Consider the following 24,214-nt stretch of genomic DNA (forward strand, 5'->3'; position numbering starts at 1 on the left):
TAGTAGTTGATCTTCTTTTGGGATGCAGGATGGCACAGTATCCAGAAGGGTACTGTACATGCACAACAAATGCTACAGGACACACAAGTCTCTTATTTGACTCTCCACTGGCTCCAACTGGTAAAAAGGCAACGTTAACACAGACCACAGGAGATAAAATGGAGGCCAGTGTGTGCTAATGCGATGCCTCACGGCCCCACGCCGTGTGTCTGTTTTTCACTCTCCCTTTGAGCATTCTCTCTATTTCTCCCTCTCTCTCCTTCTCTCTCTCCCCCTCTGAGCATGTGTGTGCGAGTAGGAGTGTGTGTTTCTGTGTCGCGTGAGTAGGAGTGTGTGTTTGCGTGTTGCGCAAGTGCGCGTCGGAGTCAAGGTCATTGGTACACAGTAGGTGCGATGTTTGTTTTGTTCCTTGATTGCTGCTATCCAATTAGCCACTTGAGCGGCTGATGTACACTTGGATGTGAGTCCAGGAGTGTGGTCGCGGGCTTTGCCTCACTCCAAGGCACCACTGTTTTAGACCTCATTAACTGCTTGAATGGCATCTGACTTTTGCGCCTGTCTGGTGCTTAGGCTATTTCCTGCCACATAAGCTAACAGCTACAGGGAGACACAGCCGATGACCTTCTGTGGAGGAATGCCCCAGTGAGATGGACTGTTTACAGATATGTGTGTGTGTAAGTGTCATGTTTTTGTTCAATTTGTAGAGCACCATCATGTCTGTTGTGACGTGGTTACCAGTACTGGACACGTCCATTCACTTTCCCTTTTAAGACATCTTATGCAGTGAGTAACACATTGACTGTGTAAGTATATTAAATGCGATTTTTGAAAAAAGACTACTGGAGTCTAAAAAGAAAATAATATCTACCATTTACCTGTCTTGAATGTCGTGTAATGCTTCGAAATGCACATATTCAGTTCAATTCAAAGCTATGTAGCCAATAATGTGCAGGTTCCAACACTTCAAATAATGCTAGGCTCCCGGCTGACACGCCATACAAATTATTTCCAGGGACAATTATAACTAGGCAGTTTCAGTTCACAAAGGCTGCTTTAAGTGTTGCTATTCTCCCTCACGCTTTCAGGACCCTGGACAGCGCTCCTAAGGCAACTGCAGGTCATTAGGGAGATGACAGAGCCCACAGCAACCGCTCCAGATGAGACTCCTACAGGAGCTCTCAGAGGTCTCCATTGTCCTCCCTGTCAAACACGCTCCGCTTCCTGACCTTTTATCTACCGGGCCGTTTACCGACACGTTCCAGTTGATTCGGATCCCAACGGGGTGATTCGTTTGTTCCCGTCTCCCCATGGGGCTTCGCAATGACTACGCAGCCCGGCCCCAGACGCCTGTTCCCGGAGTGTGTGCCCTCAACCTCCTCTGGAATCATATCAAGTGTGGGCTGCTGTTCTGCATAGATCAGGAGGGCTAGGATCTGTGCGTGTCCGTTCATAATCAGTCCTTGTTTGGATGTCTACGGGTTGGGGTCCATGTGCGGCCCACTCACAGTCGACCCTCATGAAGTCGTTGAGGAGCTGGAAGAGAGGGAAGCTGTCCCAGCTGTCGGGGGGCTGGACCTCCAGAGCATCGTCCATGTCCACCGCGTACAGGGACAGAAAGGTCTCCGCGTGCTCCACCATCAGGTCCGACCACCAGGCGAAAGCCTACAGAGTGGTGGAGGAGAGGACCAGGGGAGAAGGAGAGGAGAGAGGGGAGAGGAGAGAGGGGTGGAGGAGAAGACCAGGGGAGAGGGAGAGGAGAGAGGAGAGAGGAAAAGGAGAGAGGAGAGAGGAGAGAGGGGAGAGGAGAGAGGGGTGGAGGAGAAGACCAGGGGAGAGGGAGAGGAGAGAGGAGAGAAGAGAGGAGAGAGGAGAGAGGAGAGAGGAGAGAGGAGAGAGGAGAGAGGACAGAGGACAGAGGAGAGAGGGGTGGAGGAGAAGACCAGGGGAGAGGGAGAGGAGAAAGGGGAGAGGAGAGAGGAGAGAGGAGAGAGGAGAGAGGAGAGAGGAGAGAGGAGAGAGGAGAGAGGAGAGAGGAGAGAGGAGTGGAGGAGAGAACCAGGGGAGAGGGAGAGGAGAGAGGGGAGAGGAGAGAGGAGAGAGGAGAGAGGAGAGAGGAGAGAGGAGAGAGGAGAGAGGAGAGAGGAGAGAACCAGGGGAGAGGGAGAGGAGAGAGGGGAGAGGGGAGAGGACAAGGGGAGAGGAAAGGGGGGAGAGGGGTGGAGGAGAGGAGAGGGGGCCAGGAAGTGGGGCAGGTAGATGTTAGAGAGAGGGATAGAGAAGAGAAGGTGAGGGGGAGATGCACGAGCAGAGGGAGAATAGTCAAAGACAGAAGCGGTGACAGAAGGGGAAAAGGAGAAACAGGAAACGCAGATAGAAACAGACAAAGAGAGGGGGGGGGGGGAGGTAGTTAAGTTTGTGAAATCACACTCCGAGCACGTCTTTAAGTGCAAGTCTCACAGTCTCATACTCTTGAGGGGAAAGGTGAAAAGGGAGGAACGTTACTCCACTGATCTATCAAATGGCTCTTCTCCATCTCGCGTTTTCACAATAAGTCAAGTTGTCACCTCGGAGACATCACACAGAGATCTCCGGGGGGCACTTCACAGCTTGGAGCGGCAGGCTGAAACAATGAGTCCCTGCTCGGATAAACCTGGGCTTTTCTGTTGGCCCACATAGGCAGACATCGACAGCTCCTTGAGAAGTGTCTCAAAGGGCTGCTCCGTCACGCCAACCCTCTGACAGAGTCATCCAGATAGAGGGAGCCGCTCTATCTGTCTATCTCTAGACGGTGCCTCTGTTAGCAGAAGCAGTGGAGTGACTGCGTTAGGAACAGTTTAGTCTCATGCATCCACACTGTCCCATGCTTCCCCCAGGGCTGTCTGGGACACCAAGGGAGGCCCGGCCATTCACATCGTCTCGTCGCCCCACAGATGTGAATATGCCCATGGGGGTGTGGGTCATGCACCTGGGGGCATCTCTGTACCAATGGGTAGATGGCATGGATAAGCCAGCAACAGCACCAGCAATAACCAGGAAGGGCATCTCATTAGCATGACAAATTAGGCTCATGACCCTAGATATCACAGTGCACCGGCATTTGGGTTCCATCGTGATTTCAACCAAATCAGACGCTGCTTTGGAGAGGGAATGCAAACATATAGCAGCACTCCTTTTTGGGTAAATTCCTAAGGATAAGCCAACACTAAAAAAGATTGAGTTCAAGTCATGTCTATGGAATGTGTAAATTACTGGATTTTGCTGGTTAGCTGGTCTGCTGTCCATGTCCAATGGTAGCAAATCAAAAATATGCATTCAAAAGAAATGCCCGAGTCTTTATGGTGAACCTTTGTCCAGTGTACTAAGCATGCTCTTCTCCATTGCCTGAAAATACAGCAATCCAATGGAGATACATCACATGTCTGGGTGTTCTACTTACCTCTCCCAAACACACCAGGACAGAGGAGGGCTTCATACACATTCATATGAGAAGACTGTGGAGGATATGCTTGGAGATAGTCGATGCAGTTCAAATGACACCAGGGGCAGGCACACAAGAGGGTGGGAGGGGGTGCAATTTGCAATCGTGGGAGTATTTCTGAGAGACGGGGTGGTACTAGACAGAGGGGGTCATGGGGAGGCTTGGTGTCTTGAGATGGACAGAGCACCACCAAAGTGCTTGTTGAGGTCTGCTTATTACCAAAGGCAACCTCATATCTAGCTCTCAGACTAGAGAAGGCTGACAAGCATTTGCTCAATCCTCCAAGCTGACCACGAGCACAAGGCAGGTAAGTTACAAGGCAGCAAATTAGTAGGGGCGTGGCAAAGATTGGGACCAGTCTGGGACAGTGGGCATCTTTCAACCATGCAAGTGGGATGTGGATGGTCTCATCTGGTCAGGGTCAGTCACGTACCTCTTTTCCCTGTCCAAATATTCCCCATTAAGAAAATGAAAAGTGAGAGAACAGGAAGGGGTTTAAGTCAGGTTTACTGTTCGAGAAACTGTTGGTTCAGTATGGTAAGATTACAGTGTAGGAAATAAAAAGTATAATTAAAAACAAAGGAGACGGAATGTTGCATGGATGAAAGCTATCTTGAAAAAAAAAAAAACTGAACAAAAAAACAACAACATTGTGTTGAGAGACTGTTCATATGAGAAAATAAAGCATACAAATATACAAAATGCTGAACAAAAGTGTTTAACCAAGGCTGTGTGCAGAGGGAGTCCTGCTTCCCTGAATAAAAAGGACGTGACGTGTTTGCAGGCTGGAAGTGTGAATCAGGATCACACCCCACCAGACCAGCAGTCCCATGCACCTTCTGCTAGGGACAGCCCAGTTTCCACAAAGAGCAGAGCTGTCTGGATATGACATCAAAGGAAAGCCCTTTATGCAATAGGTGTAAGAGATGCTGCGTGTGTGGGGCATTTCCATTGGAGGCGATAAGTGACCGCACAGGAAACACAGTAACCAAGTTCTGAACATCACAACAAAACTCATCTGTTTATATCCTTTCAGTCTTAGACACTACAAGCATCAAGTAGGGAGTCAGAGGTTGGGGTGTCCAAGGCACTTTGTTAACCTCTGAGCCCACACCGTGAGCCCCTACCGTGCGGGGCAGTCATCTTACTAACATGCATCCGAGACGAGGCAGAGAGAAGAACACATGGATACTGTACCAACTGTTTCCCTGTGCCTGTGCCTGTAGCCTGTCAAACATACAGAGATAGTTCACATGGCCTAGGTTTCTCCACTGCCACATAAAAGACACGCCTGGATTAGGATTTACCCAGTTATATCTTTGAGTGTGTGGTTTTGCGTATGTATGTATATGTGTGTGTGAGAGAGAGAGATGAAGTGTGTGTTTATCCTCTCCTAACACACTCACCTCTGCGTGGTGCTCCTCGTTCTGTTGCAGGACCTCGATGACGAGTTCTGCAAGGCGGATGGTGTCCTCCAGTTTTTTGGCGGGAGTGACTAAGCGCCCTACATTCTCTGAAGCACAAGGGTGAAAGGTCAATGTGGTACAGTAGTAGATGTTCCCTTAAAGTCTGCTCCACGGTACCCTACTGTTCCCTCAAAAGCTCTTATAATAAAAGGTACATAAGCATGCTTCTATACGATATCTGATAACTAGGATGTTGACTGATCTATCCCTTCAGGAGGGGGTAACCCAGTAGGCTTCTGTATCTGTCAGCAGTAATAACACAGTAATGAGACCGTCAAGAACAAAGCTGGTAGAATGAGTCAAATTAAAAGAGAATTGAAAATAACAGGTATGTTCCACAGTCATCATGCATGTCCAGAATGTCGTGCAGTGCTCATGGCCTTGACGGTATGTAAGTGATATGTTTGGACACCCACACACTTGAATGTTGCAGACCTGAACTTCTGGTATCCTGGCTGTTTTCCCCTGCTATGCTTTAGGGTTACTGTGAGCCAGGCTGAAGAAGCATGTTGTATAACCAGGAAGTACCATAGTAACCATATTATACTGTGACCCTAATATAGTGTGACCCTGGCAGGAAGGAGAGAGGTGTGCTCTCTTGTGCTGTTTACAAATTTGGAGAACAAAAAACAACGACAAATCCTGTTTACTGTCACGACTATAATGGACATCGATTGTGTGACTGAACAAAACAAAACCAAGGCACATAGTTCAGATGGCAAAATAAGTAGTGATGATATATTTTGCGTAGAAAGGAGTATGAAAGGAAGTTATGTCTTAAGACAGTTCTGACTAAAAGCCATGCTCCTTTGAGGGGGTCTTGTCTGGGGAAGAACCGAGCAGCTGAAATATTTACTCTCCATTATCGTAACGTGCGAGGTCCATCCAAATTCTTCTCCTACGGCCTCTCATGCCATGTCAAGTCAAACTAAACTATGTGACAACAAGGTCAGTGTTAGGGTCTGACAGCCTTGAACGCACTCTGACAGTGTCATACAGTGCTGCAGCTAGGAAGGGACAGAGTGAGGTAAAGACCTGGGTCACTGCTGGGTCCTCGTGGTCTTTCTCCTGCACACACATCCTCCTTTGTGCTCAGGAGTTGGTGGAGAGGTAGGGGTCTAATTGGTGGCGTACAGAGTCAAGGCTCTGCGACGCACACACGCTGTCACAGCACTTTAGGCCTCGGCTCTGTATTGTGTGTGTGCGCGGATGGCCTCTTTGACTGTCAGAGTTAAAGTGATGGTCGAGTCACCAGTACGGATGGAGGCTTTCAGAGAATAGGCACCCAAACACAGAGCAGTTCTTTCCTTATTTACTAGGGGCATTGAGCAATATCGCAAAGATGAGCTGTATTTATGGGCGACAGACTTCTGTCACGTTACCATAGAAACTAGCAGCGTTCTTTTGCGTTCCTGTAGGACAGCAAGGAGTTGGAAGGCCGACGATCCAGTGTGTTCATAAACTAGCTGGTTCCACACACAGCAGCTAATCTAAACCCAAGGTCTATGATGCTGCTGTACACGGTCTAATGTCTTCATTCTCAAGTAGCAATGCTAAGTATGAAAACTTTGACTTAGCTGGGCGTCATGAAAGGTTACACAGCATCCACTGGTTTTGAGGGGGAATACCAACAGTTCCTATGATTTGTCCTCCTCTAACCTCCTCTAAACGTGTCTTTATGTATTTCCAATGTATTACTTATCAAGTTTTTCATCCACAGATTGCGTTCATGCTATAAGTCAACATTAAGTCAGGAATTCAACTATTTAAAAAATATGTTTTTAGTTGTCTTAATCTGAAATACTCGTGGACTGTTTTTCAAATGGTACTGTTCTGAAACATTGGAGATACAGTATGGGTCTAAGTCATGCATTTTGGACAGGAGCATTGCCTTAAAGCTTGCTGCAAAATATGCCAATTCTGGCAAACGTAGAAACCAAAGCTACATTCTGATAACGGCATGTATGCTATAAAGCAATGCCAACTCTTTCTTAAAAGACAGGTGAAATACTCAAAGGAGTCATAGACAGTATTAAAATGGCTCCTTCCTCTCCTCTCCACAGTGGTTTTCTGGAGATGAGGAAACATCTTAAGACTCTCCAGATCCACGGATGAGCTAACACAAGGGGGGGGGGGGGACCTCACACACCACAGGGGGTGGACTGCATCTCCATTTCTAGAATGCAGTGCAGGGGGGAACCACGGGGGTGTGGAAACATAACGCTGTCACAACGTTCCTGTAACATTCCTGTAACATTCCCAAGCCATGCCCCAGGAAGGCAGTGAGGTGTTATGTTGCTAAGACTCTACTGCGGTTAGGGATATGCTACTATAATGAGGCAAGGAGGCTGAGAGTCAGATATGTGATGTCACCTGGATCCTTCAGATCTTTCGGAGTTTTCTCCGCTACAAGAGAACAGGACAGAAGGAGAGCCAGGGAGGGAGGGAGAAAGGAAGAGTGAGAGAAAGAGAGGAGATATTCAGCATTGAGAACAGCAGAGGATGAGAGGAGCAGAAGTTCAGGAGGCTTGAGTTTCAGTGATCAGCTATCCTCCATCCAGCGAGATCCTAGAATGTTAGACCTAGGGGCAAAGCCCTCTAGCAGGGCCTGCCGTTCACAAGTCAATGTCACACTAAAACAACCAAACAAATGAAAACAAAACTGTACGAACAGAACAGACATGATTTGAAATCCATTTGAAGAACACAACCCAACATTTCAGGACAAGTACAATAACAAACCTGCAACAACAAAGAAAGGGTGAGACACTTGGATGGATTCAGTCAGGACGTACAATACACAGACAGAAACATGTTGTGAAGATCCTCTCTTTCCTGAGGCTACTGAGCCATTTCATGTTGCCGTGAAATCATCAACACGTGTTACCAGTTATTTCTGGTGGTAGTTGTTACTGTACATGTATGTGAACCTACAGTAAAATCTGCAGCATCTAACTCTTGAGGCATGGTTGGACAGGACTGAGGGGTTGTACACAGAAGCAAAGTAAAAATGCATTCAAGTTGCAGACAGACAGAGCAGAAGGACGGAAAAGAAGCTCACTGATACGTCCTCACGGCTAGACAGACCTGTGGTCCTGACTGTGACCCAAAGAAACACACACAGTCCTTCAGGAAGCTCTCACTGACAGCATGGCGTTCACTCACAGAAGCAACAGATCGAAAGGCCGGAGGGGGAGGGGGAGGGGGAGGAAGAGGAAGAGGAGGAAGAGGAGGAGGGAAACGGAGAGCCAGAACATCAGCCGGCAGGCCGTGGGAGAGGTGACCAGATGGTTGGTGAGGAAGCGTGCAAATTGGGAGGTTGAGAGGAAGCAGAAAAAAATGAATGTGGGAGGATTGGGAGGTGGGAGGGGTTAGGAGAAGGAGGTGGGAGGGGTTAGGAGAGCGTCAGGATGAGGAAGGTACTCACGAATGGTTAAATCCATCACTTGAGACGCCAAGCAGAAGACAGGATGCTCATACATTTCTCTCTTTTCCCTACAGGAGAAAGGATCGGGGCATGCAAGAGGCCGCGGTCAGAGGGTCAGAGCAGAGGGTCAGAGGTCAAAGAGGAGAGGGTGGGTGCAAGGCTGCATGTGGGGGTCATAAGGTCACCAAAGGCTTCCCTATGTGATGCTGGTAGAATTAAGATCACGCAAGAGAGAGAGAGAGAGAGAGAGAGAGAGAGAGAGAGAGAGAGAGAGAGAGAGAGAGAGAGAGAGAGAGAGCAGTTTGGGGCTTTGTGAGGTTGTGTGTGTTTGTCTGTGTGTGTGTGTGTGTGTGTGTGTGTGTGCGTGTGTGTGTGTGTGCGTTGGCCTAGTGAAAAAGCGGAGGGAGTGGACACACTTTGGATTAACCATTCGTTATGCCACATGGCATGTAGATGTGAAACATCTCTCTGGGGTCTGCAGCTTCAAGGAAACAGATCAAGAAAACAAACAGACATGATACTAAAGGCTGCTTCCTTCAGTATCTTCAGTACACTTAGGTATTTCTTTGCAGACATCAACCAGAATTGGATTAAAATTGAAGAGGTACAACTTTATATACTCAAGGGAAAAATTACATTCACCTACAAATTTGGTTAGAATTTTACAATTTAAAATCGCAATCAATTATTAGCATTTTGTTAATTGATTCTCATTCAGCTGTCTGAGTAAAGCCAATGAAAATCCAGTTTGACATATTTGTCATTGGAGTGCTGCGTCCATGCCTACTAAAGAAAACCTCTGACATGCAGCCGAGACATGAGGAGTTGCTACAGAGAGCAATCCCAACAGGCCGTGTGTATTGGCCTTCCTGACTTCCAGCAGATATGACTGACTGAGATAGAAAGCAGCAAAGCCAATAGACAGGGAGGAGAAGGAGGAGGAGGCAGTGAGGAGAAGATGAGGCTTGTCTCAGAACCAAGGACAGGAGGAGAGGAACAGAGGAACAGAGGAACAGAGGAACAGAGGACAGGAACAGGGCTGGCCTGAGAGGAGGAGAAGGGGAGTTGCTTCAGGGCCTCACTCCGACCAGAAGCAACAAAGCCACAGTGAGGAGGACAGGGGCAGTGGGCCTGAGAACTGAATGCATTTTTACTTACTGTTCACATCTCTACTGTTAAGAGTTTGGCTTTTGAGCTACGTTAGAAATACACAAAAGACTCCTTGAGACAAAAAGAGGCTAATTTAAAAGATATTAACATTTGAGAGGATATTTTCAACAAAGGGTATTTTCACTGCTGAGCTGGGAAAAATTGTCATTTTAGTTAAATACCAAGAATACACTGGGATCAAACATTCAAAAGGATCATGTATTTACTGTCAATGCTTAACAGTCAACTCAAACATCGTGGGTCTCACACAATACACAGGGCGGATCTTATTTCCTGATCCACTCGCTGCTTCAGTACGACTCCACACAGTGAATATCTTTCCTTGCAGACAGATGATTCAGCTGTGTCTGGCGACCAGAGAGGCTAAAGTCAGAGAGGGCACACAGTAACAGTCACCTACCTTCTATTTTGGCGTACTCTGACAGGCGCTGGTAGTTGACCAGGGCAGCTTGCTCCAGACATTTACGGATCACGGACTTCACATCCTCTTGAGGGACCGGGGTGACAATGTCCTTCATCAGAACCTGCAACACAGCACAGAAGTCAGGCTCACTACGCCTTGATCCACTTGCAAGTAAGTGTAATAACTATATGTGTGTTCTCGGACCACAAAAGAGGCCTACCCTCTCAAGTAGGGACAAGGTGGCCTTTAGGGCTCCCTCTGGTCTGCCAAAGGGGAAACAGTACCTGGAAGGGGACGGTGACATCTGTAAACGACTATAACTCGGACACAAAGCTGTGACGTCGTTAGAGTGGGGTTCACTGTCAGCGTGTGCACACTGTGTGTAAACAGACACCTGAAGTGTGTGATCTGGTTCTCCAGCAGGACGCGTAGACGCTCTTTAATCTCCTCAAAGCGCTGCTTCTCTTCCACCGTCACAGTGCCTATCCCATCAGGCCTGTGTGGAACCACAGGGCAGAGCAGAGCACCACAGGGTATATTACACACAAGCCAGCAAGCCCCAAGACCCATCTGTCAGAAATCTGTTGTGTGGGGATAATTATCAGACACTGCCGAGTCTAGAATAGACCATGGTATGAAGCCAGGGAAAACAGAGATGAAACAAAGGGGTCACTGAGGCACACTCAGATGGTCCACAGATCTGGGTGCTGTCAACCGTGGGTCATCTGGTCCTAAAGAGGTCTGGTACACTGGGCTTGCTCTGCAGGGAGCGGTGAAGCCACACTGTTCTACAGGTTAGAATGAAACTCCAGGATCCAGGATCCAGGATCCAGGAGGATGTTCCGTTCCCTTCCCCCTTCCCCCTCCCCCCAACCCTGTGCCAAACTGGGGCCCCCCCAGCTCCTCTGATCTGACAGGGGGTCTCTCCTTCTCCCCCCCCCCACCCCTTTCCTTTCTCACTGTCCTTCAGTCAGATGACATCTTGCCAGCCCGGTGACGAGGGAGCGTGTCACGCCTCCTGCTCCTCAAGCCGCTGTCACGGCGACCAGCGCCTCCTCTGTCACATGCACTCTGCTCACGTTCTACCCACTCCTCAGCCGTGTCACAAACTATAAGGAGGCCAGCCTCTCACACACACACACACACACACACTCACACTCACACACACTCACACACAGTGTTATTGGAGTGCTGCGGTTGTCTTTGTGGGGGTTGCATATGTGTGTGTGTGTGTTTCATTCTTTAATTGTTGATATTGCTGTGCATTTCTGTGTGTTCATCTGAAGCATGTCACATGCAATTATAGCCCATCCCGTAGCTGTGTGTGTGTGTGTGTCTGTGTGTGTGTGTGTCTGTGTGTGCTAATAGAAATGAAGAAAGGAGTCTAATATCATACATACAAATCCTAAAACTGTGATGAAACAGAAAATAAATTGATAATTTCACACTAATTAATCCATGCCCTGAATCCCAACACATTCATCTGTATACTGCTTTTTCATGATTTTTTTATAACCTGGTGCCCTTCCCCTCCCGTGACTACATGGAAATGAGCTGTCACAGACAAACGTCAGAAGGCAGAAGAGGCATGCTGGGAAGGGGAGCTCTGCTTCCTTTCCTGTCTGAGACTGAGGTGAGCGCACTTCAATTTGACCAGTCCATTTTTTGAGATCCATTCTAATCAAAGATGTTCTTGTTATTACTATACTACAAATAACACAAACACTTGTTTTGATTCTTGTTGTAACTGCAATACAAATAACATTTGATTTGATCCTAAAACCATTTGTTAAACGCAATCTGACTACATTATCATGTGAGCAACTGGAGATGGAAGTACATCAACTCCAACTCAATTTAGCCCGTCTCCCCCAAGGGTTCTGGCTTCGGCTCCAGTCTTCATCTCCTGTCCTCTGGCCATGTGTCTATTAGGCTGAGGTCTGGGCCAAAGCTGGCTCTCCCTTCCTCCTGCTGGATTCCTGGAGGCTGGAGGGGGGTGGGGGACCAAGGGTGGCAGGGTGGCAGCAGCGTAGACGGGAGCCAGGCCAGGGTCTGGGGGTCTGACTCTGGGATGGACAACGACTGGCAGGAGAGACACTCTCCCATCATGGATGATGACCTGTCATCCTGTCATCCCTGACCTCCAGGCACACCGGATGGAGACCCCTGCCTGGCTGGGGCTGTGCCCCCCCCCTCTTCCTTTCCCTCTATCCATTCTCTCTCTCTCTCTCTCTCTCTCTCTCTCTATTTCTGACCCATCACTCTGTTTTATTTATTTATTCACAACCTTAGTATTTTCAGCCTGCCCTCCATTGCTCTCTGTTCATTGTTCTCCTACAGTCTTTTTATCTCTCTCTCTCTTATTCTCTCTCTCTCTTATTCTCTCTCTCTCTCTCTTACTCTCTCTCTCTCTCTATCTCATATTCTCTCTCTCTGCCCCCCCCCCCCCTCTCTTTCGTGTCTGTCTTGGAGCTACTCCTGTCTCTCTGTTCAGGCTGATCATAACACGACTCAAGCAGACAGTGCTCCCCAGGTCCATCCCTGTCTGTCAGAGGCTGGAGGTGGAGGAGCTCAGGAGGGTTTATGGGTGGATGGAAGGGTGTCAAGCCAGGGCAGGCTGACAGACAGCCGGCAGTGACCTCTGCCCTCAACTTCGCGGCCCTTGTCCATGCAGATAGGGCCGTGCTATTGTTTGTTAGACACCCAGCTATGACCGTGACAGGTTGACTATTCATATACACAACATGAAATTAGGAAAATATTGAAACTTGTGACGACAAACATGATGATGTGACCACAAACATGGGCGCACACGTGTGCATGTACGCGCACACACACACATACAAACAGCTAGGAAGGACTCACGGTGGATTTATCTGGGAAGAAGCGGCACAGACCCTTACTTACCTTTTGGGCCCAGAGGCAGTCTGGGACTTGATGTCCTTTTTCTTCATAAAATCAATGATTTTGATGAGTTCCTTCTTAGAAGGGGAGGGGGGTTCTGGTGTGGGGGGGTTAAGGGCTCGACCAAGCTGTGCCTTAGATACAGGCCAGCTTAGCAACGCACACACTCTCTGACTACAATTATCATTCAGGTAAGTCATGGACATGGGTGATAGTGAGTGATTAAAGAATAAAGAAGGAAAACAAAATGATGATTAAAATAGGCAGCAAACAGAAATCACAAATAACGATGAAACCAGTTAAGTGGCCAGTATAGAGGTACAAGAAAAAAGCAAGAAAGCTTCAAACATTTATAAAATAAAAATGTCAAAAACACAGATAACAAAAAAAATTAGAATGGGATGGAGTGATGTGGTGATACTGTACCACAGGTCCAGTGCATATCAGTGTGTGTGTGTGTGTGTGCCTGTGTGTGTATGTGTGTGCCTGTGCGTGCATGCTCACCCTCCGTACCTGTTGCCATGGACATGAGAGGCGCAGAAGGCAAAGCTGTAGTGCAGCAGGGTGGGGTCGATCATGGCCCCGTTCTCTGCCCTCTCCAGGAGGTCGCCTAGGTAACACAGGTGTCTGTGACACCCCCGCACCCCATTACGAGCACAGTACTCATCCATGACAAACACCTGGCCTGGACTGAACCAGCCCTGCCAGACAGACACAGATGGGGAGGGAGGCATTGTCACATTTATACCTGAGGAATTCAATACTCAGGACAATTAGGCATTTGCATGATTGTAAATGTCCTAACAGAAAAGGAGACATTGTTCATAAAGTACCCTGTGTTATATATTAGCTTGTTAGCTTGTGTTATTAGCATGGTAGAAGGTGTTATTAGCATGGTGGCATGTATTGTTAGCATGTGCTATTAGCATGGTAGCATATATTCATAGCACAGTAGCATAGACAGTGTTTCCCAGACAATGATTTATTTGTGGCGGCCCGCTAATTACTACCATTTTTTTTTTTACTGATTAACATTTATTTCAATGTGAAGAAAAAATATGATCCAAAAATTCAAGGTTTAGAAATTTAGGTTGCTCAAATTCAAATATATCCCAAATATATCCCAAAATTCACCAAAATATTTAATTTAGGTTTACCAAATTTAAATTTAATCTGAAATTTGAATGTTGAAATTCAGATCCCAAAATCTCAACCCAAAAGAGTTTAGGTGGAAAAAGTTTATCACAAAAAATTCTGATTGCAACATCCGGGATAGGTAAGGCAATCGAGCCTAAATGTAATCAAACCATCTCACTTCTCCGAGAAGGGTCCACCTGCAGATCTCTCTCCTTAAGCCCCTCTCATCCAGGTGAAGCTGTATGCAGTCATTGATGCATACATGCAGATCAGTCATACAATCAAAGCCTGGGGTCTGAAGAAGCAATAACTTGGTTTCCTGGATGTTGCAATCTGAACTTTTTGGGCTCAATTTTATCTGAATTTCAACATTCGAATTTGAGCAGCCTGAAATGTGTTCTCTTTGTATTTTTGGATCTTCATTTTTATTTATTTTTTACATTGAAATAAATACATGAATTCAAAACAAATACATTTGTTGGTGTTTAAATTTCAATATTAAGTATTCATTGCCATGAAAATTCTAAACATGATGTCACTGATTTGCTTCCATAATAACCCCCTTTCCATGCATGCTCTGGATCAATGCGCAGGATGAACGGGTTTTTCCGTAAATCGGCGGAAGAATCAATCCATAGTTTACGAACGGTTGGTATAATAATTCTCTGCACAAATGTGTCCAAAACGGATACATTCAAATTAAATATCAAATTTAAATATAATAATATTTATAGTTAAATACATTAGGCAAATATAACAATGTGAGTCCAACGTAATGTTTAAATTACATGAAGGTCCAAAAACAATTTAGCGCTCAAATTAGAGCAAAGAAATTTCTCGCGCGCGACAAATGCTCGCATTACTTGTTAAAGTTCCCCTCCACACACTCATATCTAACCGATACTAGGACATAGGTTTGGGCTGAGCCCCACATTTTTTCTACATCTGGCTACGCCCCTGCCTACCGCCACAAATATAATCACATTCTGTTGGAAACACTGACATGTCGCTTGCATGTTAGCCTCACCAGGCACGAGTAGGAATCATTGAGCCTGTGGTCCAGGGTGAGGCGCTGCACCATCTCAAACAGCGAGGCGTGGTCAAAGCTACAGGGGTTAGCGGAGATGAACTCATCCATGCCATGCTTCTGTGCCCGGTCGGCGTCTGTGCCCGCCAGGCCCACACAGAATGAGATTAGCCCAGAGGACGGAGACAGAAACACATGAGCCAGAGGGGGACAGCGTTAGGACACTGTGACAAACTGCACGACACTGTGACAAACTGCACGACACTGTGACAAACTGCACGACACTGGGAGTGTCAGCCTGGAGATGTTCATTCAAAACCGGCAACCAGGTTAACAGGTTGAGACTGAAAAAAAAAGCCACTGTTTGTGGCTAATAATAACATTTAAATAAAATCAAAAAGTTAACCTGAAGTTTATCAGAAATTACCACCCCTTTACAGTTAACTTGTGTTTTCCCGGTGCTTAATCTGAAAAACTTGTTTGCTGGTTACGATGAACACGGTCCTTGGACAATGTTGGTTTCTGGTCAGTGGAGAATTTCACAGTCAACTAGCAGGTGGTCACTACTGGTTTGGTGGTCACGGGGGAGAAGGGGAGTCAGTTCTGTCAGTTGGGGTTCAGGTAGAGGTGAGGTGCAGCATAACCAGTGCATAAAAAATCATTCCTGTATCCATGCATGACTTTCTGTTATCTCCAGAGACTGCCCCCTGTTTGTAGGATTACTACAGGTGCAGTACAGGGGTGGAGTGGGCAGTGCAGGCAGGGAACACTACTGTAAACAATGGAAGAGAGGGTGAAAGAGAGCACACTGTAAAACCTGAAAGATTTAGTTTACTCAAATGGTTTCATGAAATGAATCAACTGGAGTCATTGTAGTTGAAGAGCTGGATGAAATGAGTCAACGACTTTTATGATATAAAAGTAGACTTTGTTTACTCAGTTGATCCAGTTCTTCAACTCAAATGGCTCCAGACAATATATTTCATAAAACAATTTAAGTAAACTTAACTTATCAGGTTATACAGCGCAGTATGTTTTGAAGGTTAGTATTTACTGTGGATGAGGTGAACAATGCTTCAAGTCTAGACTTGCCATACACTAATTAGCAGTTTTGGTGGAACCTGGAAAGCAACAAGCCAAGCGCATGTTCCCCTCCTCCTCCTTCCTTTCCTCCCTCCCTCCTTCCTTCACTACTCAACTCAGGACAAGGCCCCCCTGGGGTACCCCATAATTAAACTCTCCCCAGTGCAACTGTCCCTCAGCCCGGGACGTGGCTGGGATGAGGGGACCCCCTACCCACGTACCTCTTTTACCCAAGAACCAAGAAGAGGAGGAGGGGGGGGGGAGGGAGGAGCAGGGGGGGGATGAATACATTTGACATCACATTTTCACTTTCTTTACCAGTTAGCGTGGTTAGGCAGTAGTGAGTACATCAGGCCAGACTGGCAGGCTTGTTAATCCTCACCATGGCCATCCACAGCTATTCTGATTCTAATCGCTGCTTTTAGCCCAGGCTTAAGGACACAGGGCTTCACTGACCTGCAGCTTGCTGCTATTCTCAGGGAGACGTACAGCTGCCTCTGCTGGTGATCATGCTTTACATGTCAATACAAACCAAGTGTCTCTCACACACCCTGGCCCCTAACCACAGTGAAAATACACTGAGGGTTTTAACTACTTTTACCAAAAGTTGTCATGTCAGTGATAATATTGATAGCATATTTAGCAATAATTTGTGTGTAAATAATATATTAACTTATATAATAATATAATAATATTAACTTAGCTTTACATAAAATTGGCCGATGACTGAACAGTACTGAACGTCAGGGAGGAGAAACAAACACTATAATCATCAGTCCATCATTTATTTAAGCATTGCCTAACAGTCTCATTCCTGGGTGAGTGAGGCACAGAGGGGGCACCCCAGCTGTCAATCACCAGGAGAACAAAGAGGGGCCCTACTATGATGCTTATGATCGCCCCAACTCCCCAAATCTAAAAGGTGACTTTGTGATCCCCTCTCATGTGATTGGTGGCCTGTCACGTCTGTTTGACGTGAGCCCGACAGAGTGGACAAGAGGAGCCTGGACAGTAACACACAGTGACACTAGTCACCCCGTCTGGGCTGGGGAAGGACAGACATGACAATGATTGACACGTGCTATTCATTTATAGATCCACTGCAACCGGGAGAGAAGTCAGGAGGCAAGGAGATCATTTGGGGCTACTTAGCACACGATTTGTTTCGTGTTTTTTTTTGGGGGGGGGTTTGACCGCCATGCCCTGTAACCCAACTCAAGTCCCTAGAAGACACACACACACACACACACACACACACACACACACACACTTTGTCTTTCTCACACAGAGAGAGGAGAGACCACCCCCCTACAACCCAGTGCTGGTGCTTATCTCACCCCTTCACATATTTATAATTTGACATTGATCATTTCCATTAAAAGCTAATAACTTAAACCTGGTATCAAAACAAAGGATATTCATATATCATTGGTATAACCAAAATCACAGCCTGTACAATGTTTATTATTCACTAATGATCACTATCACTAATGAGAAGCTTGCCCTAGTGGAGATTAGTGTGCTGTGGTGGAGGGGATGGTGTTGGGGACTAGTATTGGTCCATGGTTCAGTCTCTACACAAGCAGGCAGAAGGAGCTCATGGACAGGGTAAAGAGATGGCATGTTATCGCTACCTAATGGTGAGCATTCAGAGTTCAGCAGATAGAGTACATATTTGCCAGCTCTCGTGACGTGAGAAGCAAAAGGGTATTTTATTCATATTATTTTATAAGTTGTTTTACAGCAGACAGGACTAATTATGTTTGAGTTGATGTAACTCGTGCAATTAAAGTTTTTTTTTTTATTCCTGGAAACAGTGTTAACTACAACTACAGTGTAAGACCACAACCTCACTTACCTTGGTTCAAATCCTGACGCTTACATTTCTGTAAAAGGGTAATTGCTGGATCACTCACGTATAATATTAAGATCCAAAGACACCTAATGTAGCTTTTAATTATATTTTTCTACTATTTTGTGTAGTGTTATAGACTAGACTGTGCACAGATGCTGGTGTGAACTGGAGAGTTGTTATTTGGTAACATTTCACTGATTGCTTCCCGAAATAATAGTGCAGAGAGCACACTGTATTATTCATAACATGGCACTTTTAACATGGTAATTACCAGCTGCTGAGAGGTACTGTCACTCCAGTTGTGTGTCAAAAACAATAATTTCCATTAATTCATGTTTTTCTTCTTTTTTTTAAGCATAAAGATTATAAAGAAATATTTTTCAATCCGTTATTTTTTTTTTTATCAAATTGTTTTGCTTTGAGGGAGGTTCATTTTCAATACAATGGCGGTGTTAGAGTAAGAGAAGGCAAATATGCATGTAAAACAACCGAAAAGAAAATCAGATTCACATGCATCCTGATTCCATAAGGATGGACATGGAGTATGTCAAACCTAAAACAGGTCGAACTAAAGGGTTTTCTAGATCTAGATTATTCTGAGAGTTCAGAGAGACTTGAAAAGAAAAGGAGGAGAAGAGAGGGCAGAGGAGCACATTGGTCTGGTCAGATAATCACTGGATTATCTGAACCTGTGCCCGCTACAGGTGAGCACTTACCCTTGAGTCCAGCTACAAGATAGCGGGAGTAAGAAGGAACAAACCAGAGAGACATGAAGACACAGAGCAGAGAGCCGACACAGCACACACACACACACACACAGACCTGCTGTTGTTACATGACACACACACACACGGACAGATAGGGGAGAGTGAGAGAGAGAAAGTAGAGGTAAGAAGAGGTGAAAGAGGAAATGAGTTGGACACTTTAAAAAGAAAGAGGGAGACGGTAGATGTGTGTAAAAGAGAAGATGTGAGAAAAGGAGGTGGTGAGGAGAGATGATCTGCTTCCCAGTTTGGAAAGAACCTCAAGAGGAGCCTGCATTCTCATAAGTCCTGAGAAGTAGTCCTGTGTTCCCAGTCCTTTCAATAAGCACAGCCTAAAAACATATCTAAAAATGTTGGAAAAGTGTGAAAAATAAAACGAATAGGCCACCACAAATGGAAGAGCAATCCTAAAGCCCTATAGAACTACAAACAGACAGCTGTTTGGCTGTTTGACAGATGATGAAACCAGCAGAATGATGTCGTTCTTTGTAGTTGTGCTGAAACGTGGGAAAAAGTTTCAGTAACACACTCCTGACAGAGGAGCACACTTACAGAACTGGGAGATGGGCGCGTCCAGCTGGGGGGTGGCGCCACCTCTGGAGTTGAGCTTCTGGACCTGGGTGGGGGGGATGGGTTTGTGGGACTGGCCTGTGGCCCGGTACATGGCCTGCACCCACAGGATACGGTCCTGCTCGTCGTCGCTGGCGAAGATCACAGTGTCTCCCTCCTTCACGGCGTTGAAGAAGGTCCTCCCTCCATCCAGACCTGGTGGGTTCAGTGTAGTTAGGACCTGACAGCCTGTTACTGGACCGACTGCTCAGATTGGAATGTAGTCCAGTAGGAACAGGTTATACAGTCAGGTGACCTGGGTTTGTTGCGGGATCTACCTTACCGTCCAGGGACAACAGATGTAAAAGAGCTGCTAGCCAACTCTGGCGCAACTACATGTAACTTACATTTACATTTAGTCATTGAGCAGACGCTCTTATCTTATCAAGTAAGGTGAAGTGCCTTGCCCAAGGACACAACGTCATTTTACATGGCCAGAAATCGAACGGGCAACCTTCTGATTAATAGCACGATTCCCTAACCGCTCAGCCATCTGACCCCTTTATACTTTTAATTGTGCTGCAAAAATGAAACAATGAAAAAGGATCAATAAATACCAGGCTGGGGGTCGGTGTAGTCCACAGTGTAGCCGTCCAGCTGCAGGAGCTCCACGGGCTCTGCCTTCTTCTCTCTGTAGCTGCACATGGCAAAGGTGTACTGGCTCACCTGAAGCCCAGGGGAAGGAGGACAGGCAGAAGGGGTGAGGTTGGGCTCGTGGCAGCGGTAGCCACTGCCCGCCCGATCCCAGGTCTATGACACAGTAAGTGGTGCTTAAACCAACGCATTCACATGGAAGTTGGCTCGATCTCAAACGGCTAAATGTTTTCCAATTTAAAACTGTAAGACTTCCATGTTAAACCAAGACCGGTGTATAAGTAGGCTGCATGTCTGTGTGATTGCCATGTAAATACTTGGTAATAGCACCACTTACAAGAAAATGGGGCTTGTTTAAGGGTCCATCCCTGGGGAGCAGAGCCCTCATGCACACACAAGGGTTAATAGACCAATCACTACACACACAGTGACCAGACGCTAGTCAGAAGGGGCATATGGAGGAACAATCTGAGTGTGTGTGTGTGTTTCAGAGAGACGGCGGTGTGGGAGAGGGAGGGGGGTGGGTGTATGACAGCTGTGTTGCCCACTCTTGAACCTCTTGTCAGTAATGTGTGTGAGTGTGTGTGAATATACAAGGATAATCACATTATAATTAGATGAATGAAGTGGGTGAATCAGAGGGCTCACGAGCGTGGTTCATAGTTCGGGGAGACAACGAGTGTGTGCTCATGACCAGCAATAATAGGGAAGGAATGAGTTTGTGTTCGTCTATTTAAGCAGCCACTGACTGAGTGACAGTGTGTTTACAGAATATACAAAGACTCTCGATTGGATGAGCTTGCCTTTGACAAGGCACAATCTGTATTCTCTCATATATATTTATTATTTTCCCATCCTAACTAGTCCCTTGAATGTTGTGACGAAAAGTGAAGTTAACAGCAGCTAACTAGCTAGCCACAGTCACAAATCGTCACAAACCTACGCACATTTACCTACAGAACATCAGTTTAGTAGTTCATTAGCTTCTGGGAGGTAGATAGTTAGCTAAAACTACAAAAAGACAGTGGCAGAAATTGTGTTTTAGCCCATTGTACTGGTTATTTATTTTATTTAACCTTTAAGCCTATATAACCAGGAGAGTCCCATAGAGATTAAACATCTATTTTTCAAGGGAGACCTGGCCAAGACAGGCAGCAAAATAAAAACACATAGTTACAGACAGAAGAACACAGAATGAGACAAGTACAAAAATAAATAATAATAAATAAAAGTTGAGAGTCAATTACGTATACCTGGTTACTTTAAAAACATTTAAATTTTTGGGAACCAGTCTCTATTTCTTTCATTTTAGATTTAAAAGCAGTAAGAGGTATCAGTTCTTTGAGTTTTAAATCATTCTGAAACATATTTCGGGAACATATGTGACCAAAATGTTGACAATTTGAAGCCCTGCTTCAGCTTTGATTTCCCTGTACTTGGAGCTGGTGAGCTAGTATTGTGGTGGGACTGATTATTAAATCAATAAACCATGAGTATCAAATAATGATCATTAGTCCTGTAGAGCAATCAATGTCATTCAACATCCGAACGATTGGAGTGGATAACACCTGAAAAGCGAGGCGGTTTTCCCTAATCATAGCGCGGATAGCCGGTCACATGACCATCAAGTCTTCAGACAAGCGTTGCTACTGATACCTAATGACTGTGAGAATGCATGCATTTCAGCCATTTCGCACCTTACACCTTGTATTTCTCCCTCATTTCAACCCATTTTCCCGCTGAGAAATAAGGGATAGCTCGTCCCGCAAGCCTATATACAATGAATGGACAAGGCGCAGGCATACTGAGATAATAGTTGTCTAAAGTAAAAAGCCAATCAGAAAACATCACCATCACTTAGTCAATCTGTCATTCATTTCCATGTTGATACGTGATTATTTAATTAGAACGTTTGTTGTCCAGCCCTTCAATCATTCAGCAAAATGTAATAGTCTAAAGGATGTCACACATGTTGCAGGTTACTGCAACTTTGGTCCTTAAATATGAAGCCTGACATTATCAACATCTGAAAAGCTTGTTGGCTGACTGATCGTGTTGGTATGGTTGCAACAGTTCCTTTCAATGTAGTGTACCACCCATTAAAATATTGTCTTTCTCCAAATATGTGGACGTTTGATATTAGTTTAAACAATTGGTTAAGAGGTGATATAGAAAAAATACAAATAATAATTTCCCCAGCTTCAGCGACTGCAAGTACACGTCACAATTTACCCCCCAAAATGTTATACTCTTTAGTTAAAGAGAAAAATAATCAGAGTTTAATTCAGAGTAGCTGGAGCATAGAAGGTGTGTGTGTCTGTGGGGGGACTATGTCCGAGGCTAGGTCAGGGCCAGGGTGGGGTTGTGGTCCTGGCTCTGTCATTTACATTTAGTCATTTAGCAGACGCCCTTATCCAGAGTGACTTACAGTAAGTACAGGGACATTCCCCCGCATATAGGGTGAAGTGCCTTGCCCAAGGACACAACGTCATTTGGCACGGCGGGGAATCGATCCGGCAACCTTCTGATTACTAGCCCGACTCCCTCACCGCTCAGCCATCTGACTCCCCCTCTGTCACTCATGTTCCGGCAGACGAGGCGAGCGGGAGTGACACCCTGTCATGTCATGGGAGCATGACTGCTAGGTGCCAGTCAAGCCACGCCAGCGCACAAACACAAGCATTGGAGCTCGGCCAATCCCGGGCTATTGTCACCTCTGCTGCAAATGGCAGCTCTCACTCCGGCTGCAGCCCTACCTCCTGTGTGTGTGACAAGCGAGATTCCCTGCCACGGCTCTGATGAGGCCCGGGGTGGCCCAGGGAGGGCTGCAGGGGCCGCGGCCCAGCTCCCCGGTGCCCACCACCCCCTCCCCCTTCTCGCCTCCGGGACCTCACAGGGGCACATCAGACTCCAACCAACCACCCCCCCCAACCCAGACCACTCCCCGCGTTCATGACTGCCCCCCCCCCTCTTATTTTCTCCTCTCACTCTGCCTGCTGAAGTCTCCATCACCAAGTCTCGTCAAAGGCTTGGTGATAAAAGTCTGAGACAGTGGTGACAGAATCGACATGCAGGCAGGGAGGCAGGGGGGAGGTAGGGAGGCAGCGAGGCAGGGGAAGGTAAGTGAAAGGTCTGGAGGCAGAGGGAAGGCAGGGAGGTAGGCGGAATACAGGGGGAAGGTAGGGGGACATGGGAAGGCTGAGGAGAAGGCAGGGAAGCAGAGAGGCAAGGGGAGGCAGGGAGGCAGGGGAAGGCAGGGAAGCAGAAAGGCAGGTGGAGGCAGAAAGGCAGGGGAAGGCAGGGAAGCAGAGAGGCAAGGGGAGGCAGAGAGGTAGGGGAAGGCAGGGAAGCAGAGAGGCAAGGGGAGGCAGAGAGGCAAGGGGAGGCAGAGAGGCAGGGGAAGGCAGGGAAGCAGAGAGGCAGGTGGAGGCAGAGAGGCAGGGGAAGGCAGGGAAACAGAGAGGCAAGGGGAGGCAGAGAGGCAGGGGAAGGCAGGGAAGCAGAGAGGCAAGGGGAGGCAGAGAGGCAAGGGGAGGCAGAGAGGCAGGGGAAGGCAGGGAAGCAGAGAGGCAAGGGGAGGCAGAGAGGCAAGGGGAGGCAGAGAGGCAGGGGAAGGCAGGGAAGCAGAGAGACAGGTGGAGGCAGAGAGGCAGGGGAAGGCAGGGGAGCTGTAATAATTAAATAACTGTTAATTACTTTCTTCACCTGATCATTCTACATTCTTTTGATCTTTTAAAAAACCCGGTGTAATGTAGTTGGAGGTCTATCAAATTGGGTTGTGTTGTGCTGCAGGAGGGGATCCAGCAGGGGAAAGGGAGGGAAAGGATGGATAGAAAGTGCTTATGGTCTGCTTGGCAGCTTTTTCCCTGGCATGTCATTGTAGAAGTGGCAGCTTGTTATCTCCAACAACCACTTTCCGCACCCCGTACCTCTGGTCATCCTGATCACTACCATTTCCTACTGCTGGAGACATCGCTCCACAGCCAAGTTACAGCTGATGGAGAGAGGAAATGGAGAGAAGGAGAAAGATGGACGGCTAAATGTTAGCAGAGGAAAAAGCGAGAGACTAAGCGTAAAGTGTGTGTGTCTGAGGCGGGGGCGGGGGGGGGGGGGGTAGAGGAGGCCAAGGAGAGAACGAGGGAGGGAGGGATGGAGGGAGGGAGGGAGGGAGGGAGGGAGGGAGGGAGGGAGGGAGGGAGGGAGGGAGGGAGGGAGGGAGGGAGGGAGGGAGGGAGGGAGGGAGGGAGGGAGGGAGGGAGGGAGGGAGGGAGGGAGGGAGGGAGGGAGGGAGGGGAAA

At 46.9% G+C, this 24,214-nt stretch overlaps 1 protein-coding gene across 2 annotated transcripts in view; it reads right to left on the minus strand.

Moving 5' to 3' along the window:
- Window positions 1–24,214, minus strand: part of cadpsa (Ca2+-dependent activator protein for secretion a) — a 77,261-nt gene that overhangs the window by 20,735 nt on the left and 32,312 nt on the right. The window contains exons 10-19 of one of the 2 annotated variants that reach the window (XM_084705297.1): window positions 19,881–19,989; window positions 19,267–19,479; window positions 15,013–15,149; window positions 13,362–13,549; window positions 12,852–13,022; window positions 10,339–10,440; window positions 10,165–10,228; window positions 9,942–10,065; window positions 4,885–4,991; window positions 1,506–1,662 (exon numbers count right to left, since the gene is read on the minus strand). In XM_084705297.1, coding sequence (XP_084561423.1) covers window positions 1,506–1,662; window positions 4,885–4,991; window positions 9,942–10,065; window positions 10,165–10,228; window positions 10,339–10,440; window positions 12,852–13,022; window positions 13,362–13,549; window positions 15,013–15,149; window positions 19,267–19,479; window positions 19,881–19,989 — 1,372 coding nt within the window. The remainder of the gene's footprint in view (window positions 1–1,505; window positions 1,663–4,884; window positions 4,992–9,941; window positions 10,066–10,164; window positions 10,229–10,338; window positions 10,441–12,851; window positions 13,023–13,361; window positions 13,550–15,012; window positions 15,150–19,266; window positions 19,480–19,880; window positions 19,990–24,214) is intronic. The other variant, XM_084705296.1, reaches the window with a different exon arrangement.

The sequence above is a fragment of the Hypomesus nipponensis genome, chromosome 9 (genome assembly GCF_054491055.1).
Source record: "Hypomesus nipponensis isolate SF chromosome 9, ASM5449105v1, whole genome shotgun sequence".
Lineage (NCBI taxonomy): Eukaryota > Metazoa > Chordata > Actinopteri > Osmeriformes > Osmeridae > Hypomesus > Hypomesus nipponensis.